At 39.8% G+C, this 19,183-nt stretch overlaps 1 protein-coding gene across 2 annotated transcripts in view; it reads left to right on the forward strand.

Moving 5' to 3' along the window:
* The first annotated feature begins 8,205 nt into the window (after positions 1-8,205).
* The window catches only part of LOC114648962 (zona pellucida sperm-binding protein 3-like), a 73,127-nt gene continuing 62,149 nt past the window's right edge, over positions 8,206-19,183 (forward strand). Inside the window, exons 1-9 of one of the 2 annotated variants that reach the window (XM_028798322.2) lie at positions 8,206-8,611; positions 8,860-8,978; positions 9,169-9,272; positions 9,364-9,538; positions 9,637-9,757; positions 9,853-9,944; positions 10,034-10,149; positions 10,227-10,340; positions 10,737-10,847. In XM_028798322.2, the coding sequence (XP_028654155.2) occupies positions 8,273-8,611; positions 8,860-8,978; positions 9,169-9,272; positions 9,364-9,538; positions 9,637-9,757; positions 9,853-9,944; positions 10,034-10,149; positions 10,227-10,340; positions 10,737-10,831 (1,275 nt within the window). In that variant the 5' untranslated portion in view covers positions 8,206-8,272 and the 3' untranslated portion in view covers positions 10,832-10,847. Of the gene's footprint in view, positions 8,612-8,859; positions 8,979-9,168; positions 9,273-9,363; positions 9,539-9,636; positions 9,758-9,852; positions 9,945-10,033; positions 10,150-10,226; positions 10,341-10,736; positions 10,848-19,183 lie in introns of those variants that run through there. The other variant, XM_051925312.1, reaches the window with a different exon arrangement.

Below are 19,183 nucleotides of genomic sequence, written 5' to 3' on the forward strand. Positions count from 1 at the left end.
GTTTTCAATTTAAGAGATGTGTTCTTTAATTGAGGAGCTTCAGTGATTTGCCAATTTTCTTTGAACTTTGTCTGATTCCATATCCCAGTTCAAACGTTGTTGCTTTCCCAGTTAGTTTAAGGCTGACAGTTATTGGTTGCACTTTGGCAGATCCGTCCTGCTCGTTGTACATAGAAAAAGCTTGTTCTGCGCCATCAGTCTCGTTGGCAGTGGCAGTTACTTTATGCAGATGCCCTTCTGAAGTTTCATTGCAACCAATATATTTTTGCTTGGCTTTCAGTGTCAGTGCTTTCATCTTATTGTGTCACACTTTTGCGATGTAGCCTATCTTTTTACGTGAATGACACTTTTCCTACTTAAATCGGCACTTGCGCTTCATGTTTCCCATTACAGTGATAGCGTTCTTTATTCAGTGATGCCTTGCAACACTCTTGCTTCTTTTGGCGTGTTGAGCCACTGCTGTTCTGTGCCTTTACACTGTTGCAGACCGTTTTAATCAAAAATTTTGTGCATCTTTCTTAGTTGCTTCCATAACCTATGCAGAGCATTTTCAAATGCTAAATCAGCCTCTGACAATATCCTCCTCTGAATCCATTATTTATTCCACACATCAATCTATTTGGAGCCTTTGTGAAAGTGTACTACAGTAGTTGTAATCCTGTGCCAACTTACGGAGCTCTGCTACATATTCAGCTACAATTTTACTCGGCCCTCTAAACCGCAAATCAAATTGAAATCTTTACACACTTTCACTTGGTTTAGGGTTAAAATTATGTCTTAGCAGTGTCATTACTTCTTCATAGGAATTGTTTCCTGGCTTCTTGGGGCTTACTAAATTGCTCATCAAACTGTACATTTGCGCACTAACTACACTGATAAGAACTGCTTTTTTTATCGCCATTTTCTCATTTGCAATAAAGAAATGCTCATTTTAATACTTCACAGTACTCCTCCTATGTTTGCATATACTGATCAAATGCAGAGAGTGAGCTTATTGTCATAGCCATTACTTTATATTTTTTTAAATTCTCAAATAATATGTGTTCCAGGGCTGTCTTAACGCAAGGGCACGCTGGGCAGTTGCCCAGTGGCCCCACAAGCATAGGAGCCCCATGCTAATCTATGTATGTTGTGACTTGCTGAGTGGTTGTGTAGGTAGAGGCCCCAGTGCACTGCTTTGCCCGGAGGCCTATAATGCCATTAAGAGGGCCCTGATGTATCCTACTAGTTCTCGCCCTTATTAACCTGGGATTGTTCAACTGTAGGCACTGGCTTTGGAGTAAGATTGCTGTAAAAAATAACTCGTAATAGCTTGAGTCAAATTTACATTTCACACATGTTAATTACACTTGCGCTTCTGAAAGTTATGTTTGCTTCTGAAAATTACAAATACAATTCTCAGGTCTGAACAAACTGTCAAAAATACCTTACTGGACACACAAGACCTTCGCTATTGAGGAAGAAACAATCAATTTTTGTTACTACACATGGGCCACAAAGGTAGAATGCTGGAGTTATTTTTGACAATGATCCGACTCCATTTATACGGGCTAAGGCTTTGGTTTTCGGTTCAATTGCCACTTAGGTGTTGCGTGTTTATGATCTACCTGGAGGTCTCGGGGACTGGAGTTTTCCCTGCCAGCATTTAGTGAGCAAAGAGTGGGGGAAAAAAGTCACCATTAAGTGTCCATATCCTCAACAAGGATAAGGCACTCGCTAGATGTGAGTGGGAGCATTGGCAACTTTTAGTGTACTGAGTCTTCCTGTGGAAAACATTTACATTACATTTACTTTCTGACGCCTTTATCCAAGGTGACTTACAACATTTGAGATACAACTGCTTAAATTTGTCTTTGTCTTTCCAGTTGGAGTACAAGCAGGTGAAGTGACTTTCTCATGGTCACGCAGTATCAGCAACAGGATTTGAACCCACATCCTCAGGATCTGAAGTCCAAATCCTTAATAATAATGCCACCCTGACAAAAATGGTATAATTTAGTATCTCCTTGTGTAAGCAGCATGTCACACTGTTAATCTTACAGCACTTCTCTGGGGTGATGTAAACGTGAGGCATGCACAGAATTGATTTTACGAGTGTGGTATGGATTATATGCTGCAGAAAAGAGCACAGGTTCACATGCGAGTGTGCATGAGCTTTTATGGAGCAGTACTTTAAAACCCCAAAAAGCTCATGAGTGAGTTTAATCGTTTGCAATTGTGAAATCACTTGCAAAACTAATTTTAGTGTCAGTTTCACAAAACTGTATGAAAGTATTTGTATTATTAGAATTTCAAAAACAATGGTTAATAGAGCACTAATCAGAAGATTTGGAGGATCAAAGCATTGTGATATCTTTCAATATGGGGGCTACAGTGGTGGTGTATAAGGCACAGGTGTGATATCAACGCAGTACATAGAGGCAGAAGTCATTGTCCTCTGAATATATGAATACATTCAGGTTGTCCACCTGAAGATAAACATTTTTGGACCAGTAGACAGATTGGTGATAATCAAGGGTGCTTACCCTGTGGATTACAATGCCAAGTGCATGATGGGGACACTGTGCTGTTAAAATTGGCTCTGTCCTTAAGATGAGAAGCAAAACTGAGGTTCTGTTTGTAGTCATAAAAGATCTTTAGGCAGCTTTCAAAAAAGAATAGGGTCTTTCCTGGTTTCCTAGCTAAATTGCCCATCACAGCTTGGTCATTCTGGCCCACTAAGTATTCCCTGTCCCTTACTGGCTATCTGTCTGACCCATTCACCACTTAATATCTAATGTGTGGTGAAAATACTGGCACAAGAATGGATGCTGTTGCATTATCTAGGTGGATGCTACAAATTGGTGGTGGTTGAGTGGTGTGGCATTTTCATAGCTTCATCTTAGTTTAATCCTGATGCTCTGTATATTCAATTAATTATCATGATTATTCATGGTGGCTCCAAAATCCATACTAACCCCTACGTTCTCTTCTGTTCTTTTTCCGGGTTTCTGGGGTGGCAACCTGCGCCACCACCACCTGATCAAAGCACTGTGATGTCCCTACATTGATGGATTAAAGGCCAGCAGTCCACATGACCGTCATCATCAAGTTCTTCCATGAGAACCCTGAATACCATGAGGACTGATTGAGGTCATTTATGTTAGGTAGAATGCCTAAAGGGGGCTGGATGGTCTCGTGGCCTAAAACCCTTGCAGATTGTATTTTATTCTCCAGTTATCTGGAGGTTTTTTTTGTTTTTTTTTGTCCTCCCTGGCCATCGGACCTTACTTTTTTCTATGTTAATTACTGTTCCCTTATTCTAATTTTTATTTATTTTGTCTTTTTTCTCTTTCTTCGTCATGTAAAGCACTTTGAGCTGCATTATTTGTATGAAAATGTGCTATCTAAATAAATGTTGTTGTTGTATTACACTGGACGCAGATAAATGTTGGGGCATCGAAACCCATTTGATCAACAATACAGAAATAAACCAGACATCCAGTGAGCCAAGAAGCCTCTGAGACCAGTCACCATTCAGGGGAAGGATGTGGAAATGGTGACAAGCTAAAAGTACCTGGGGGGTTCACATAAACAACAAACTGGACTGGCCTGACATCACAGTGGTGCTGTACAAGAAGGACCAGAGTAGACTGTACTTGCTAAGGAGACTCAGGTCTTTCGATATGTACAGCAAACTGCTGAAAATGTTCTATCAATCCATTGAAGCCAGTGTGGTATTTTATGCTGCAGTCTCCTGCTGAAGCAACTCGACCTCAAAAGAAGCACAATGCCTGAACAAACTTATCAGGAAAGTCTACTCCATCACAGGGCAAACCCTGGACACACTGGAAACAGATTTGGAAAAGAGGATGTTGGCAAAATTAGATGCCATCTAGAAAAGTCTTCTCTATCCTCTTCAGAAGGTGCTGTCTTGGAGCAGGCTAATTCCACCAAGGTGTGCTAAGAAGAGCCTCTGAGGGTCTTTTTTTCCCACTGCTATCAAGAAATTCAATGTTTCCATCCAATGTACTTATTAAATTTATTTTTATTTATTTACTTATCAATTGATTGATTGATTAATTAGCTGTATTATCTGTCCTGTAAGTCTGTATCCATGTTTTTTATGTTTCTGAAGCTGTATGTATCTGAATTTCCCCATGGTATTAATTAACGTAATTTAATCATCTAATGTAAATCAAATAAAGGGCTGTTTAGCTGTCTCGTAATGCCTTTCAGGTATGGATTGAAGCTCCGTGTTTGTCGAATGTCAGTCCATAATAAGACAGCACCTTCTGTGAGCGCCTTAAATATATAATCCTCTGACTGGAAGGGGTGGAGTCAGTTGCCCTCGCTTGGGTGTCTTCTCTGTACTGTTGAAACAGAAAGAGATGATACCATTAGTGACAGCACTTCCTCTTCCACTTCTTCCCAGAGTGGCATTGCTTAGCAGTGAAGAGCCAGTGGTTTGAGTAGGTTAAAGAGGCACTATATATGTAATTAATTACTTTTATCAAAACATTTGTAGAGGTGTGTTAATGAAACATTGTATTGCTTCACTTCTGATTATTAGATTACCACTCCCTTATCTTCCCATTCTAAGAACCAATGGCTTAGGTCCCTAAGGTTTAGGTTAAATACCATTAAACTAACTGAAGCACTTTCTTTCTTTGTAATGACACAGATGTGATCTTTCAGTTTATCATGATCAAGAAAAAGCTCTGCCACTCCACACACCTACACAGGGATCAATGTGTAATTGCCAATCCACTTGGTCTGCACATATTCTGAGATGTTACAGGAAACCTGGAGCACCTGGGAAGAAACCGCAAACTCCACACAGGCAATGACCGGAGGCCTCATTTATTAAGCTTCTGTACCACACAAAAGGGCTCAAAATGTGTACACAACTTTCCACGCATACATCTGGATTTATCAAAGAAAACTTGATGAGGGGAATAAGCATATATTTACAGCAACTCTGAACCATGTGCAACCTTTTGATGAAACTGAGAAGTGACAACACCCTTAATCAAGTAGGGAAGTGCTGTCAAATCAGCTAAATGACAACTCACATGCAAAATAATTCATATCACCAAGACATTATTATAACGTGCACTGATGTGATAAACATATTGCAATAAACTGGGCTAATGCTGCACATTTGCACATAAGAGCTTTTTTAAATTTTTTGTTAATTATATTGGCTACTTGTTTTCACTTCTCAGGAAACTGGCCAACATGTCAGAAATACCTCAGCTCCATCATGCCTGCTGTAATAGAAGCCATTAAGCAACCAGCAAAGCACTATATCGAGTGTTTGTATGGTGTGGGTGCAGATACATAAAACATGGCATGTTTTGGCTAACATAAAAAAGTCGATTTGCAGCTGTGTCCGGTTCTCCCAACATAACTGGAGTAATTTACTGCACTCATATTCATGGGCAGATCTACAGTACTATGAAACTAAGGAAGCTTAAGCAACACGGCCCCTAATCCTGGGGGAGCCCCAGAAGTGACTTTAGTCTACATTGCTTAAATATTTGGGATGTCTACTGTATAAGAAAGGGTTTCTAAAAAATAATATTAATAACATAGTGTAATTCAGTTTAAAGTTAATAGTTAAAGTAAAAATTAAAATGTTATTAAAGTATCAAAAAAATACCATTTTTGGTGACCTGTTGTGGAATAAACACATTGAAGAAAATAACGGTGGTTACCCAGACCTTGTTTCTGGCTGTGAAAGGAGCCCCATAACAGATCAAGCTTCAGGGCCCCATAAATGTAGATCCCCCACTGCACATATTGCAATAAGGTAACTTAGCGAGAATGAAGCTGCTTTTGCAAACTGTGAGCAGTTACATTCCATTAATGCACAAGTCATCTGTGATGCTAAAATGTGGTGGAGTAACTCTGTGTATACGTGGCTTTGGTCAGCACAGGATTCCTTAATTCTCAGGCAAACTTGCTTTTACCCTACAAGGTTATTGTTTTGGGAGTTTTTTCTTGTCTTCTTAGGGAGACAAGGTTGGGGGGGATGTCAAAAAACAGGGCCTGTTAAAGCCCATTGCAGCACTCCTTGTGTGATATTGGGCTATAAAAGAAAGACATTGTTTTTGCTATGGTGTTGTACTTGGTGTCTGGCTTCTTAGTAAGGTAATTTTCTGAACCCACAGTTTTTCATATGGTGTGTGCTATTCTTTGTACCAGAAATCACATCATTACATGTGTCAGTTGGTAGCGGCTGCCTAGCTTACACCATTCTTTGACTCCCAGAGTGTAGAGGAGAAGTGCTATAATGCTGCTTATGAACTTGCGCTCTCAGTTGCGGAGCAGAGTCTGTTACTCTTGAATGCAGTTGGGTCTCGATGTATCAGAAGCGAAGCTGCTCTACCAGCCAATGAAGTTCTGCATCATCGTGATTTCACATGTATGAGGTTGATTAGCATACTCCACTTCTTTTACTTCTTCTTCTTCTTCTTTCGGCTACTCCTGTTAGGTGTTGCCACAGCAGATCATCTTTTTCCATATCTTCCTGTCCTCTGCATCTTGTTCTGTCACAACCATCACCTGCATGTACTCTCCCACCACATCTATGAACCTTCTGTTAGGCCTTTCTCTTTTCCTCTTGCCTGGCAGCTCTATCCTTAGCATCCTTCTCCCAATATACTCAGCATCTCTCCTCTGTACATGTCCAAACCAACACAATCTCGCCTCTCTGACTTTGTCTCCCAACCATCCAACCTGAGCTGACCCTCTAATGTCCTCATTTCTAATTCTGTCTATCCTCGTCACACCCAATGCAAATCTTAGCATCTTTAACTTTGCCACCTCCAGCTCTGTCTCCTGAATTCAGATCAGTGCCACCGTCTCCAACCCATATAACAGCTGGTCTCACTACCGTCCTGTAGACTTTTCCTTTCGCTCTTTCCGATACCTGTCTGTCACAAATTACTCCTTATACTCCACCCTACCTGCACTCTCTTTTTCACCTCTCCCCATTAACGCTGTACTGTTGATCCCAAGTATTTAAACTCATCCACCATCACCAAATCTCTTTGCATCCTCACCATTCCACTGACCTCCCTCTCATTTACACACATGTATTCTGTCTTGTTCCTGCTGACCTTCATTCCTCTCCTCTCCAGAGCATATCTCCACCTCTCCAGGGTCACCTCAACCTGCTCCCTACTATCGCTACAGATCACAATGTCATCAGAAAACATCATAGTCCACGGGGACTCCTGTCTAATCTCATCTGTCAACCTGTCCATAACCATTGCAAATAAAAAAGGGCTCAGAACCGATCCCTGATGTAATCTAACCTCCACCTTGAATACATCTGTCACTCCTACCACAGACCTCACCACTGTCACGCTTCTCTTGTACATATCCTGTACAACTCTTACATACTTCTCTGCCACTCCCAACTTCCTCGTACAATACCACAACTCCTCTCGACGCACCTTGTCATATGCTTTCTCCAGGTCCACAAAGATGCTTTGCAAGTCCTTCTGGCCTTCTCTCTACTTCTCCATCAATACCCTCAGAGCAAACATCACATCTGTAGTGCTCTTTCTTGGTATTAAACCATACTGCTGCACACTTGATTAACATACTCCACATGTAAACATATTTGCAAGGTGATTATGACTAATAAATGAAAATTGCATAGAAATGTGTGCACAACAAGTTTTATCATTTTGATTATTTATTTATTTATTTTTTTAGAATGCACATATTTTCACGCTCAAATCTATGTAATGTTTTATAAATAAGGCCCCAGGTGTAGGAATTTAACCCTGGATGCCCAATGCATGAGGTGGCAGCACTAACCATCCAGTGTACCATTAAATCACTCGAATTATGTATGTATAAATATTAATCAAAACATTAAGAATAAAGATGGGAAATGTAATTGGAAAACGTGAAATATTTTTGAGAGTTAAAAAGAACTGCGCTCTCGCAAAGCAGTTAAATTTAATTTATTTTAGTCAAAGCACAAAATAGACGTAACGTAGACTACTTACTAAATGAAAATTGAGCTGTAAGCTTAAAACTGCCAAATCCAGAAGATAATTGACTCAATGAACACATGCAGATCTGAAGACTTTTAATTGTGGACTTCACCAATGAATGAGCAGGAAGCATCTTCCAGTAACGAGGGGCAGGTGTCCTCTCAGGTGCTGTCTAGCAGCGCGCGCGGAGCGCAGTAAGTCGTAACTATAACTGGACAGGCGCAGGAATCTTGTGCTTTTACGGCAGTTTGACGTTTTTCTTTTTTGAGTCCATCATGGGACGCAACGCTGTGTGTCAACTGCTCGCTTTTGGGCTGCTTTATTTTGTTCTCGTAGATGTTTCTGATTCCACAAAAGAACAACAGCGTCAGCAGGCTGTAGTGAATTTTGACCTGCCTCAGTCGGCTCAGAGAGCGGTGTCTACGCAAACAGTATCTGCTCAATGCACGGAGGCGGCTGTCATCGTGTCTATCGACCCTGATCTCCTGGGTATTCAGCATCCAGTCCAGCCGTCCGATTTGTCCATCGGAGGCTGTGGAGTAACCAGACAAGTTACGTCGCCCCCGGAGTTTGTGATTGAGGCTCCATTGCAGGGGTGTGGTAGCACCGTCACGGTGAGCCTGTCAACTGGCTGTTGGTTTTAATAATCCTTCTCCTTTTTACGTATGTTTATATTAAAAAAAAAAAAAAAGCTGCCTAGTAGTCTAGTGCTACCTTAACAAACCAGGAAAATATGTATTGGCCCGAGTGTGTCCTAGAATTTCATTCTGAACTTTCCCGTATCATTTTGAACTTGAAACAAAATGCTTAAAAAGCTAATCATTTTTTTTTTCTTCTCTTGCGGTGGGTTTGAAAAAAGTAGATGCTTGCTGATGACATAGTGTACAGCTTCACACTTGAATACAACCCCTCCCAAATTCCTGGCATTCCTATTATACGAACCAACGCAGCTGCAGTGCTGATTGAATGCCATTACCCCAGGTAAGATGTGACTGCTATGCAATCGGATTAAGACAAGCGCCATTATACCAAGCAAACACATGAAGCTATATTGTTCAATTTTTAAATGTCATGAAGCATTTTGACGTCTTTCCTATAAAGTTGCATGTTCTAACTGTTGTACTCTTTCCAGTAAGCTTAGTATGGTCATAACTGCTTGTCTTTCCAATAGGCGTCACAACGTCAGCAGTAATGCACTAGATCCAACTTGGATCCCTTATACTTCCACCAAATCTGCTGAAGATGTGCTCGGCTTCTCTCTGGTTATAATGAATAGTAAGATTACCTTGGGTAGTGGTTTTATACTTGTTTACAGGTTTCTGTACAATGGTTGCCTGTAGTGGACTTTGCATTAACATTTTTGTAGGTGACTGGAGTGCGCCAAGGTCAACTAATCTATTCTACTTGGGTGATCTCATCAACCTTCAAGCGTCTGTAGGGAATAGCAACCATGTGCCTCTGCGGCTGTTTGTGGACAAGTGTGTGGCTTCGCAAGCTTTGGGTTTTTCCTCCCAAAACTACACTTTTATTGGCAACAGTGGGTGAGGAGGCTTTTTTTTTTTTCCCTTCTCCCCTCCCACTTCATTCCAAGAGGAGTGTTTCCTTTGTGCCTCTAATAATTGCCTTGCCTTCTTGTCAGGTGTTTAACTGACAGTAAGCTGACCGGTTCCAATTCCCAGTTCATAACTCCCAGAAATACTCAGTCTACCCTTCAGTTTGAATTAGATGCCTTCCGCTTTTATGGAAATGGTGGAAGTTCTGTAAGACTGCTGCATTTGTGTTTATTCGCTCCACAGAGGTGTTTTATAGGTGGTTTAATTTTATGCCAGCTTCACCGTTTTGTGTGTGATTGCAGATCTACATTACCTGCCGTCTGAAGGTTACCTTGGCTTCTCGGAATATTGACTCCTTGAACAAGGCCTGCACTTTCATTCAAAGACTGAATCAGTAACTAGCTTGATTGGTTTGACTTTTATTTTATTTATTTATTTATTTTTTTTTGCTGGTGCAAATCCTAATTCCGATCTTTATTTTAGATGGAAGTCTGTGGATGGGAATGATCAGGTGTGTAGCTGTTGTAACACCAACTGTGCTGCCAACCTCCCTGGAAGGAGGTATTTGGATCAGTTTAATATAAAGCAGAGAAGGAGTGGTATGTGATTATTAAGACTGGCTTTTGAATATGCTGCTTAAGGTATTAATGTAATGAGTGTTGTTTTTGTTTAATAGTTAAAATGCCTGCCGAATGGGATGACACCATTGTGGTGGGCCCGCTGTTACTGAAAAGAGAACCTCCGCCAATAGAGTCCAGATACTTGACAAATGCTGAAGAAACGTCCTCAGGCAAGTCTTTTCTAATCTGAAGTTGTAATTTTTTTGGTTCTACAGCATGATGGGGTGGTTTTTTTGAGAAATTAAGTGGAACTGGACATAGCGTGTGATTTCCATCATCCAATGATTTGACTAAATGTTTAATGGGGTCAGTGCACTGAAAGATCTTCATCTTAATGAAAACTTGACTGGCTTAGATTTGATTTTAAAAGGTGAGCTTCTGGTTCTTGCAAGATCAGCATGGCTTATCAAAAGTTTCTCTAGAGAAAATGGAATTGCCAAGATTGTTACATTGGTAATTCTCTAGCAATAGTAACGGGATACTATTGCAACATAAGCTTAAACAAAACGGTCCTGAGCGAGGCTGACATTTTACCAATCCTGGGTTTTATGGGCTTTGTTTTTTAGGTTCTTCCCTGCAGGCTGAAATCTTGGGTGCAGTACTAGGTGTTCTTGCATTAGCATGTTGTGCCTTTCTTCTTTTTTTTGTACAGAAAACCTAATTGAAATTTTTGTAAAAAAAATTTTGCTATATGCTTTAACAATAAATTGCAATTTAACATTAACTTTTTGTAGTTGTATTTTTCAAAAGCCATTTGCAGGTTTAGAAGTTAAACCCTCTTCCTACAACAGCAGACTACAATTGTGGTCATTTTGATGCTGGTATAAACTATATCCAGCCAATAGATACAGAAAATGATTGATTGGTGTTTAAACTTTGGATACAATCCAAGCAACTGCATTAAAGCCTTAAATGGCTTTGCCATTTTGCTTTAAGAATGACTGGCTGCAAAGCAGCAGATTACATTAAAACTTGGTATGCAATGAAAAACCTTGGTTCCCTTCATAGGGACAGGAGCTAAAACAGCAGGTCTCCCTTGTAGGGATAGGTAGTATAATAGGGGTCTGGGTTTAGTTGACCGCCTAATCCTTTTATTAAACTTTCCCATCAGTCTGGGATCTGTGCCCAATATAGTTAATCTTTACCTCAACCTTCCAGTTGAGAGGCAAATTTGTCTGGCATCACTAGGCAATGCCTTGGACTGAGGCCACTTTATAATCTTTTTTTTTTTTTTAAATGCTTAATCATGTAATACTATTTTGTAAATTTAAGCAAGGTTCCACTCAATGTTGCATAAATTTCTAAAGATTATCAATATGCAAGTCCATTGCAGACTTTTTTTTTTTTTTTTTTATTCTCTGGCCACATGGAGCGGGTATTTTAAGTGAATTGCAAGTCAAAGTATTCCACTTAAAGCATGTCAATTACCTGTGTGCTGTTTAAGTGTATGCCTTAAGCATTATTGGCTGTTTTTGTGCAGCCTATTTTTGTCTAAAGGTGTACAACTGAACACTGCCATTGACGGTTATCGTTGGAGGATATAGCTAAAGGCGGTGTGTGGGGGTTTTGATTTTTCTTGTCCTCCCCTTTCTCACAAAGCCCGACACCTCTACGGAGTTGAGTGCACAACTACAGCCTACAATAGGGACCATCCAACACAAAACCTGTTCAGGTGAGCAAAGGGAGCAAAAGTCAATTTACTCCCCAACCCCTATTTAATCAGTTCAATTTTACTGATCATGTTTTGATAGTCCATCCATCCATTTTCTAACCCGCTGAATCCGAACACAGGGTCATAATCACCATCACAAAATGAATTTGCTTTTGTAAACCATATGCTCCTTCATTACTGATTGTGATGCTCACATTTATTACTAATTTTGCAAAACTTGACAAGATTCTTTACAATTTTCCCAAGTTCTTTGGGAAGCAGACTTTAGGGTCCTGCTCTGTGATGGCTGGCTTCTTGGATAGCAAGTCTAAGATTGCAATTGTTTATTAAATAACTTGTATAATCTTACCTACAGGTGGTATTGGGTACACCAAGAGAGGAGGACTTGAAGTCTGACCTAATTAACAAATGGTGTTTGACACGCCTCATACTGGTGTAAAGCTCCACATTGCCATTGCCTGTTTCATCATTGACAGCTTGCAAAATATTGTGCAGAAACATTGACCTCTGTGCAATGGCATTTCAAAGATGTTTGGAAGATGTACATTGAATGGAATTCTTACAACAATGTTTTACTTGGCAAAATTTTTTCCAGGTTTATCTAACTTGGCCTGTGCATACATCGATTCACACTGTGTACCGGTGGCAGTTCACCACCTTGACACACTGCAATCCTCACCATTCAGCTACTTCTAACCCTTGACTTCCATAGTGCCCTGAAATTTTTTTTGATTCTCCCTCATTTTCTGCCTCGTTTCCTCTGTCATGGGTTTACTAAAGAGGTCCCTTGGGAACGTCGGCAACTTTTTATAGGGTCATTAGATTGAGTATTCAAAAAGGTCAGTAACCACGTAGCAAAAAAATCCATCCGGGAATAGGATTGGCTAAAAGGATGTACACACACCCCTACCTGATCAATTTGAGATTTATAAAACCTTTTTGGCACTTGGTGCGCATACAAAAGACTTATAAAACAGTATATACTTACTTTCTCCACCCCCCTCACGGTTAGAAAGTGAATTGTCACTATGGAATCTAAGCAACACTTTGTACAGGAGGGCCCACATGCCTTGATTAACATTTCATTTTTAACAGGTGCAATTAAACCATTTCTCAACTGTTTTATATAAGAGTTTTCATGCGAGTGACATACAAGTCAGTGGTCACCTCTCTCTGATACCCCCCCCCCCCCCCCCATTACCCCCCTAATAGAAGATTTTACCCTTGGGTCATAAGACTACACAACAAACCACTGTCAGGGAAAGTGAAGTACAAAACTAAAATTGTTAGCTTTCGAATTGCTGTATATCTCTGCACATGATATTCAATAATCCTTAAATGGTTGGCACAGCCTTGGCCTTTTGACATGGCAATTAAGAGAAGGAAGTGCAAAAAAATAGTAGAAACAGGAATTTGGCACATCTAGCAATATTCACTTCTGTTTTTTACATGTGTAATTAGACTTTGGTCCAATTGTTCCACCAGGGTATCCTGGGATGATGGAAACGTTTAAAAGCAATTGTACTCCAAAAATGGGTCAGACACCTTGGTGTTACCTTAGTCTTGCATCTTCTACAGACTACTCAGTTTTCAGTTAGAATCTCTGTACTGCATACACAAATGGATACTGGAACTGCCAGTTTAGAATTCTGGGGAGCCAATGCCAACCCCACAAGCCCTGTGTGCGCTGCATAACTTCCTTGGACTTATCTCTATACATGAGGGAACAAAGTAACCTGACCTTCTGTTAGTCTCCTTTTTAAAGGCTTCTGTCCACTGTCTGGAAGTGGAGTCCACTATGACTCCTTTATATATTAAAAAAAAAAAAAAGGATTTTTTAGGAGGTATACTTTCAATTTTTAAACCTCCCGTTGTGAATTCATACCTAACATTTTAAATTCCTAAGTGTAATATTTTACTTGCATTAAGTTTAGTCTTCCACAAATCTGCCCAAGCCTGTATGCTGTCCAGGTCCCTCTGTGATGATTCAACAGATCCACCTAGTCTGGCATCATCTGCAAACTTAATCATCTTATTTATATTCAATGCCAACTATTCAGTAAAATTCCTGTTCTTGCAATGTGTTGCTCAATCCTTTCTATAATTCCTTCCATTAACTAACCTGTGATGCACATTAAGCTTTCTGACGTGTAATTGCTTGGATTTGCCCAATCATCATTTTCATGTAACAGGATAATTGCCATTTTCCAGTGTTTCAGAATTTGCTCTGTGTGCAGTGACTTCCTAAATTATATACTTGGTAACCTTCCTAAGGACCTGAAGATAAATAACTCCTGTTCCAGATGATTTGTTTGATTTCAGCCTATTTTATCCAAGCAGTACTTCTCCCCCTATACTTCCCAAATCCCTCAGTATCTCCCTTAGTAGTCCCTTTTACTGCTAGGAGGTTATCAGTTTCCTCACTTGTAAAGACTTCAGAAACATGTCAATTTATTATTCCTGATGTACATTATCTCCTCCTTGACTGTTATTGTTGGGTTATCTTTTGCCTTCTCTGCTATATTCCTTTCAAAGTGCCTTTTAGCTTCCCTATTATTCTTCTTAATTGTTGCCCTTCTGCTCTCATACAACTAATGATTAATGTTGGAAGTTATGTCTTGTGTAAGGTGTACAACTTTTTTTTTTTTTTTTTTTTTCTTTGCAGCTGCTTTTTCAACTTTTTATTAACTCACTATAGGGTTTTTTTTTTTTCTTCTTTTCTTACAAACTGAGGTATGTACCTGTCCTGCATTTTGTGTAAAATGTTTTAAATCTGTTCCACTGCTTCTCAACTGCCTCCACATTTTAAAAGCGCATCTGTCTATCCTCCTTAGACTTTACCGTATCTGCTCAAAGTTTTCTCTACCAATATTAATTTTAAGTTTTAGTCTTTACATCCACACTGTTCCAAGCACTGAGAACATTCAGCCCAACAAAGCTCACCAGTCCTAGTCACTTATTTCTTCCTAAAAACATCAAGTTGAGTTTTGAAAGTCCCCAAGGTATTACTGTCTCCCATACTACTTGGTAGCTTATTCCAAGTGTCTATCGTTCTTTGTGTGAAGAAAAACTTCCTAATGTTTGTGTGAAATTTACCCTTAACAAATTTCCAACTGTGTCCCCCTGTTCTTGATGACCTAATTTTAAAATAAGTCTCGATCCACTGTATCTAATTCCCTTCATAATTTAAAAACTTCAATCCTGTCACCTCTTAATCTTCTTTTGCTTAAACTGTATAGGCTCAGCTCTTTAATTTTATAACTCATCCCCTCTAGCCCTGGCATCAGCCTAGTTGCTCTTCTCTGGACCTTCTCTAGTGCTGTTATGTCCTTTTTGTAGCCTGGAGACCAAAACTGCACACAGTACTCCAGATGAGCCCTCATCAGTGCATTATAGAGGTTGAGCATAACCTTCTTGGACTTGTACTCCACACATCATGCTACATAACCTAACATTCTGTTGGCCTTCTTAATGGTTTCTGAACACTGTCGGGAAGTCAATAGCTTACAGTCCACTATGACTCCTAAATCCTTCTCGTAAGGTGTACTCTTGATTTTTCCAACCATCCATTGTGTATTGAAACCTAACATTTTTATTTCATATGTGTAATACTTTACATTTACTGACATTAAATTTCATCTGCCACAAATATGCCCAAGCCTGTGTCCTATCCAAGTCCTTCTGTAATGATAACGGATTCCAAATTATCTGCTAATCCACCTATCTTGGTATCATCTGCAAACTTAACCACCTTGTTACTTATATTCTTATTTAAATCATTTATTTTATTTAGCAGTGGCCCTAGCCCTGACCCCTATGGAACACCACTCTTAACATGGGCCAGTTCTGATGACGTTGCTCGCACCATCACCCTCTGCTTCCTGTGTCTGAGCCAATTCTGTACCCATCTAAAAACATCACCCTGAACTCCCTCTTCTTTTAATTTGATGCACAACCTCTCATGTGGCACCTTATCAAATACTTTCTGAAAGTCCAGATAAATACATGCTCCACTTTGATTGTATCCTTTTGTTGCCTCCTCATAGAATTCCAGCATGTTAGTAAAATACAACCTCCCTCTTCTGAACCCATGCTGACTGTTTAGAATAACTCCTGTCTTTGCCAGGTGTTGCTCAATCTTATCCTTAATTTCTTCCATTAATTTTCCTGTGATGCATGTTAAGCTTACTGGCCTATAGTTGCTTGTATCTGCTCTGTCACCCTTTTTATATAATGGACTGGAAAATGGCAAATATCATCCCATCGGAATCTCTCCAGTGCGCAGTGACTACCTAAAAATATGTGTCAAATGTTTATATATGTACTCTCTAGCCTCCTTAAGAAATCAAGGGTAAACATTATCTGGTCCTGGTGATTTGTTTGATTTCATCTTATTTGATCTGAGCAGCACTTCTCTCTCTACAATTTCCAAATGCCTCAGTACCTCCTTAGTAGTCCCATTTACCTCTGGGTGGTTATCCACTTGCTCACTTGTAAACTCCTCAGAAAAATGTAAGTTTAGGGCATCTGCTATTTCACTGTCTGTATCTTTTAATTCCCCTTTACTATTTCTGATGCATTTCACCTCCTCCTTGACTGTTCTTTTACTACTAAAATACTGAAAGAATCTCTTAGGGTTTTCTTTCACCTTATCTGCTATATTCCTCTTAAACTGTCTTTTAGCCTCCCTGATATCCTTTTTAATGGTTGCTCTCATGTTCTCATATGCTCTACAATTCACTTTTTAGTCATTAGTCTTATATGCCTTATAAAGCAGTTTTTTCCTTTGCAACTTCTTTTTTTAAATCTTTATTAATCCACCGTGGAGTTATTTTTTAGTTTCCTATTAATTCCAAATTTAGGTATGTATCTGTCCTGCATTACATGTAAAACATTTTAAAACCTGTTCCACTGCTCCTCAACTGTCTCCACACTTAAAAGCTTATCCCAGTGTATCCTACTTAGACTTTGTCGCATCTGGTCAAAATTAGCCTTACCAAAGTTCAACTTAACAATTTTAGTCTTTGCATCTGTACAAAATACTGAGATTTGTATTATATTAGGGCGGCACGGTGGCGCAGTGGGTGGCACTGCTGCCTCGCAGTTGGGGGACCTGGGTTTGCTTCCCGGGTCCTCCCTCCGTGGAGTTTGTTTGTTCTCCCCGTGTCTGTGTGGGTTTCCTCCGGGCGCTCCGGTTTCCTCCCACAGTCCAAAGACATGCAGGTTAGGTGGATTGGAGATTCTAAATTGGCCCCAGTGTGTGCTTGGTGTGTAATTATCCAGATATTAACTGGCATAACCTTGAAGTCCCCCATGACTATAATATCTCCCTGTAAACTTGCCTTTTTGATATTATTAAAAAGATGTGTGTTGAAATTACTGTCTGAATTGAGTGGTCTATAAAACACTCCTAAAATAAGACCTCTTTTCCTAATATTTTCAGGCGAAGCCACATGTCCTCACTAAGATGGGGCTCATCATCCAACTGAAGAGGACTTACATTTAAATCCTGTTTGGCATAAACAGCAACCCCACCTCCTTTTCTGTTCTGTTCTGTTCTGTCTGTCCTTCCTAAAAAATGTGTATCGCTCTGTTACACTCATCCCCATATTTGTTGTTTAGTCAGGTTTCTGTTATTGCTATAATATCATAATTCTGCTCTGCTACATACAACTCCAACTCATTTACCTTATTTTTGATACTTCTAGCATTAAGGCAAGCTTTTTTAATGTGTTACTCCTACGTTTAAAGTTTGCTTAGAATTTACTGTACATTACTATGCATTTTAATTTCTACACCATTGTTTGTTGTTCTGTGTATAGATCTAAAACTGGCCTGTCCTAAACTCTCTCACCTTCCAACTGAATAGGATGAGCATTTGAATTCTGATCAGAAAAGGAGGCAGGGTTGCTGTTTATGTCAATCCTCCTAAAAAACATGTATCCCTCTGTGTTATATTCATTCTCATCCTTGTTATTTAGCCCGGTTTATTGCTATAATATCCTAATTATGTTCAGCTACATATAGCTCCAACGTTGTTTTATTTTTGATACTTCTAGCATTAAGGCAAGCAATTTTTAATGTGTTACATATTTTACTTTTGAACCTAAATTTTGAGCTATAATTTACATTAGTATGCATTTTTATTTTTACGTTTTTTTTTTTTTTTGTTCCTTCATTTATAGTTCTAAACCCGGCCTTTCTTAAACTCCCTGCCCCCATCCTGTATCTTATTTTAAACAATCCTCGACTAACTTACTAATACACCTCCCCAACACATTGGTGCCCATGGGGTTCAGATGTAATCCATCGTGGCAGAACAGGTTCCATCTGCTTCAAAAGAAGTCCTAATACTCCATAAGCCTATACCCTTCTACCCTACACCAAGATTTGAGCCATGCATTAAGCCTTCTAATCTCCTTGGTCATACCTGGACTGTCACTTGGCAAAGGCAGAACTTAAGAAAAGACTACCTTGTCAGTTCTATACTTCAGCCTTGTACATAACATGGACAATGACCACTAGCTCCTCCCCCGCTTTAGCCAACATCCTATCAAACCTTCTAGGGAGGTCTACCACCTGTGCATCTGGAAGGCAACACACCATGCAAGACGATCTGTTCAGAAGCAAACCTGTGCTTCAATTCCTCTAATGATTGAGTCCTCCGCTATCACTACCTCTCTTTTTCTGGGAACTGTTTTTGAGGTGGACTGTTGGGGATTCTCATCCCTGCCTACCACCTCAGAATCTTCAGAAACACCATCCAGTTCTGCAAGGACCTGACAACGGTTTGACATTTCCAATTCTGGGGTTGATGACCCTGGACTGTGTGGACCCTTTACCCTGTGCTTTGTGACCCACCTCTAACTACGTGTCTGGTCTGGAGTCTCCTCCCGTGCCAAATTAGAGAAACAGTGTGCACCTCTAAAGGACACCTGGGCCAGATCTGCCAATTCTCTGCAAAAACATAGGCCAGCCAACTCTTTGTCCAGTTCAGCCACTCTGAGTTCGAGGTGCTGGATCAGCTGGCATCTCTTGTAGATGTAGCCCTGATAGAAGACTGGCTCTTCCAAGCTGTTATCTAAAACGTCCAACATCCAACAGGACTTGCATTGCATTGGCTTCATTATTATAATTTGACTTTGGATTAATAAAACTGCTGAACTTTTTATTAAAATGAATTAACTTAAATGATAAAACTAAAAAATTATAGCTATGAATTTAGATTGAAGAGCTGCTACAGTTATTTTAGTCCTCGTCCCTTAAGCTCCTGTAATCTTCTTCCCCTCAACTGCCTGCTGTTTGTCTTTTCTGTGAGGTTTTCTTCGTGTGTCCTCCTAA

Source organism: Erpetoichthys calabaricus, chromosome 3 (assembly GCF_900747795.2).
Source record: "Erpetoichthys calabaricus chromosome 3, fErpCal1.3, whole genome shotgun sequence".
NCBI lineage: Eukaryota > Metazoa > Chordata > Cladistia > Polypteriformes > Polypteridae > Erpetoichthys > Erpetoichthys calabaricus.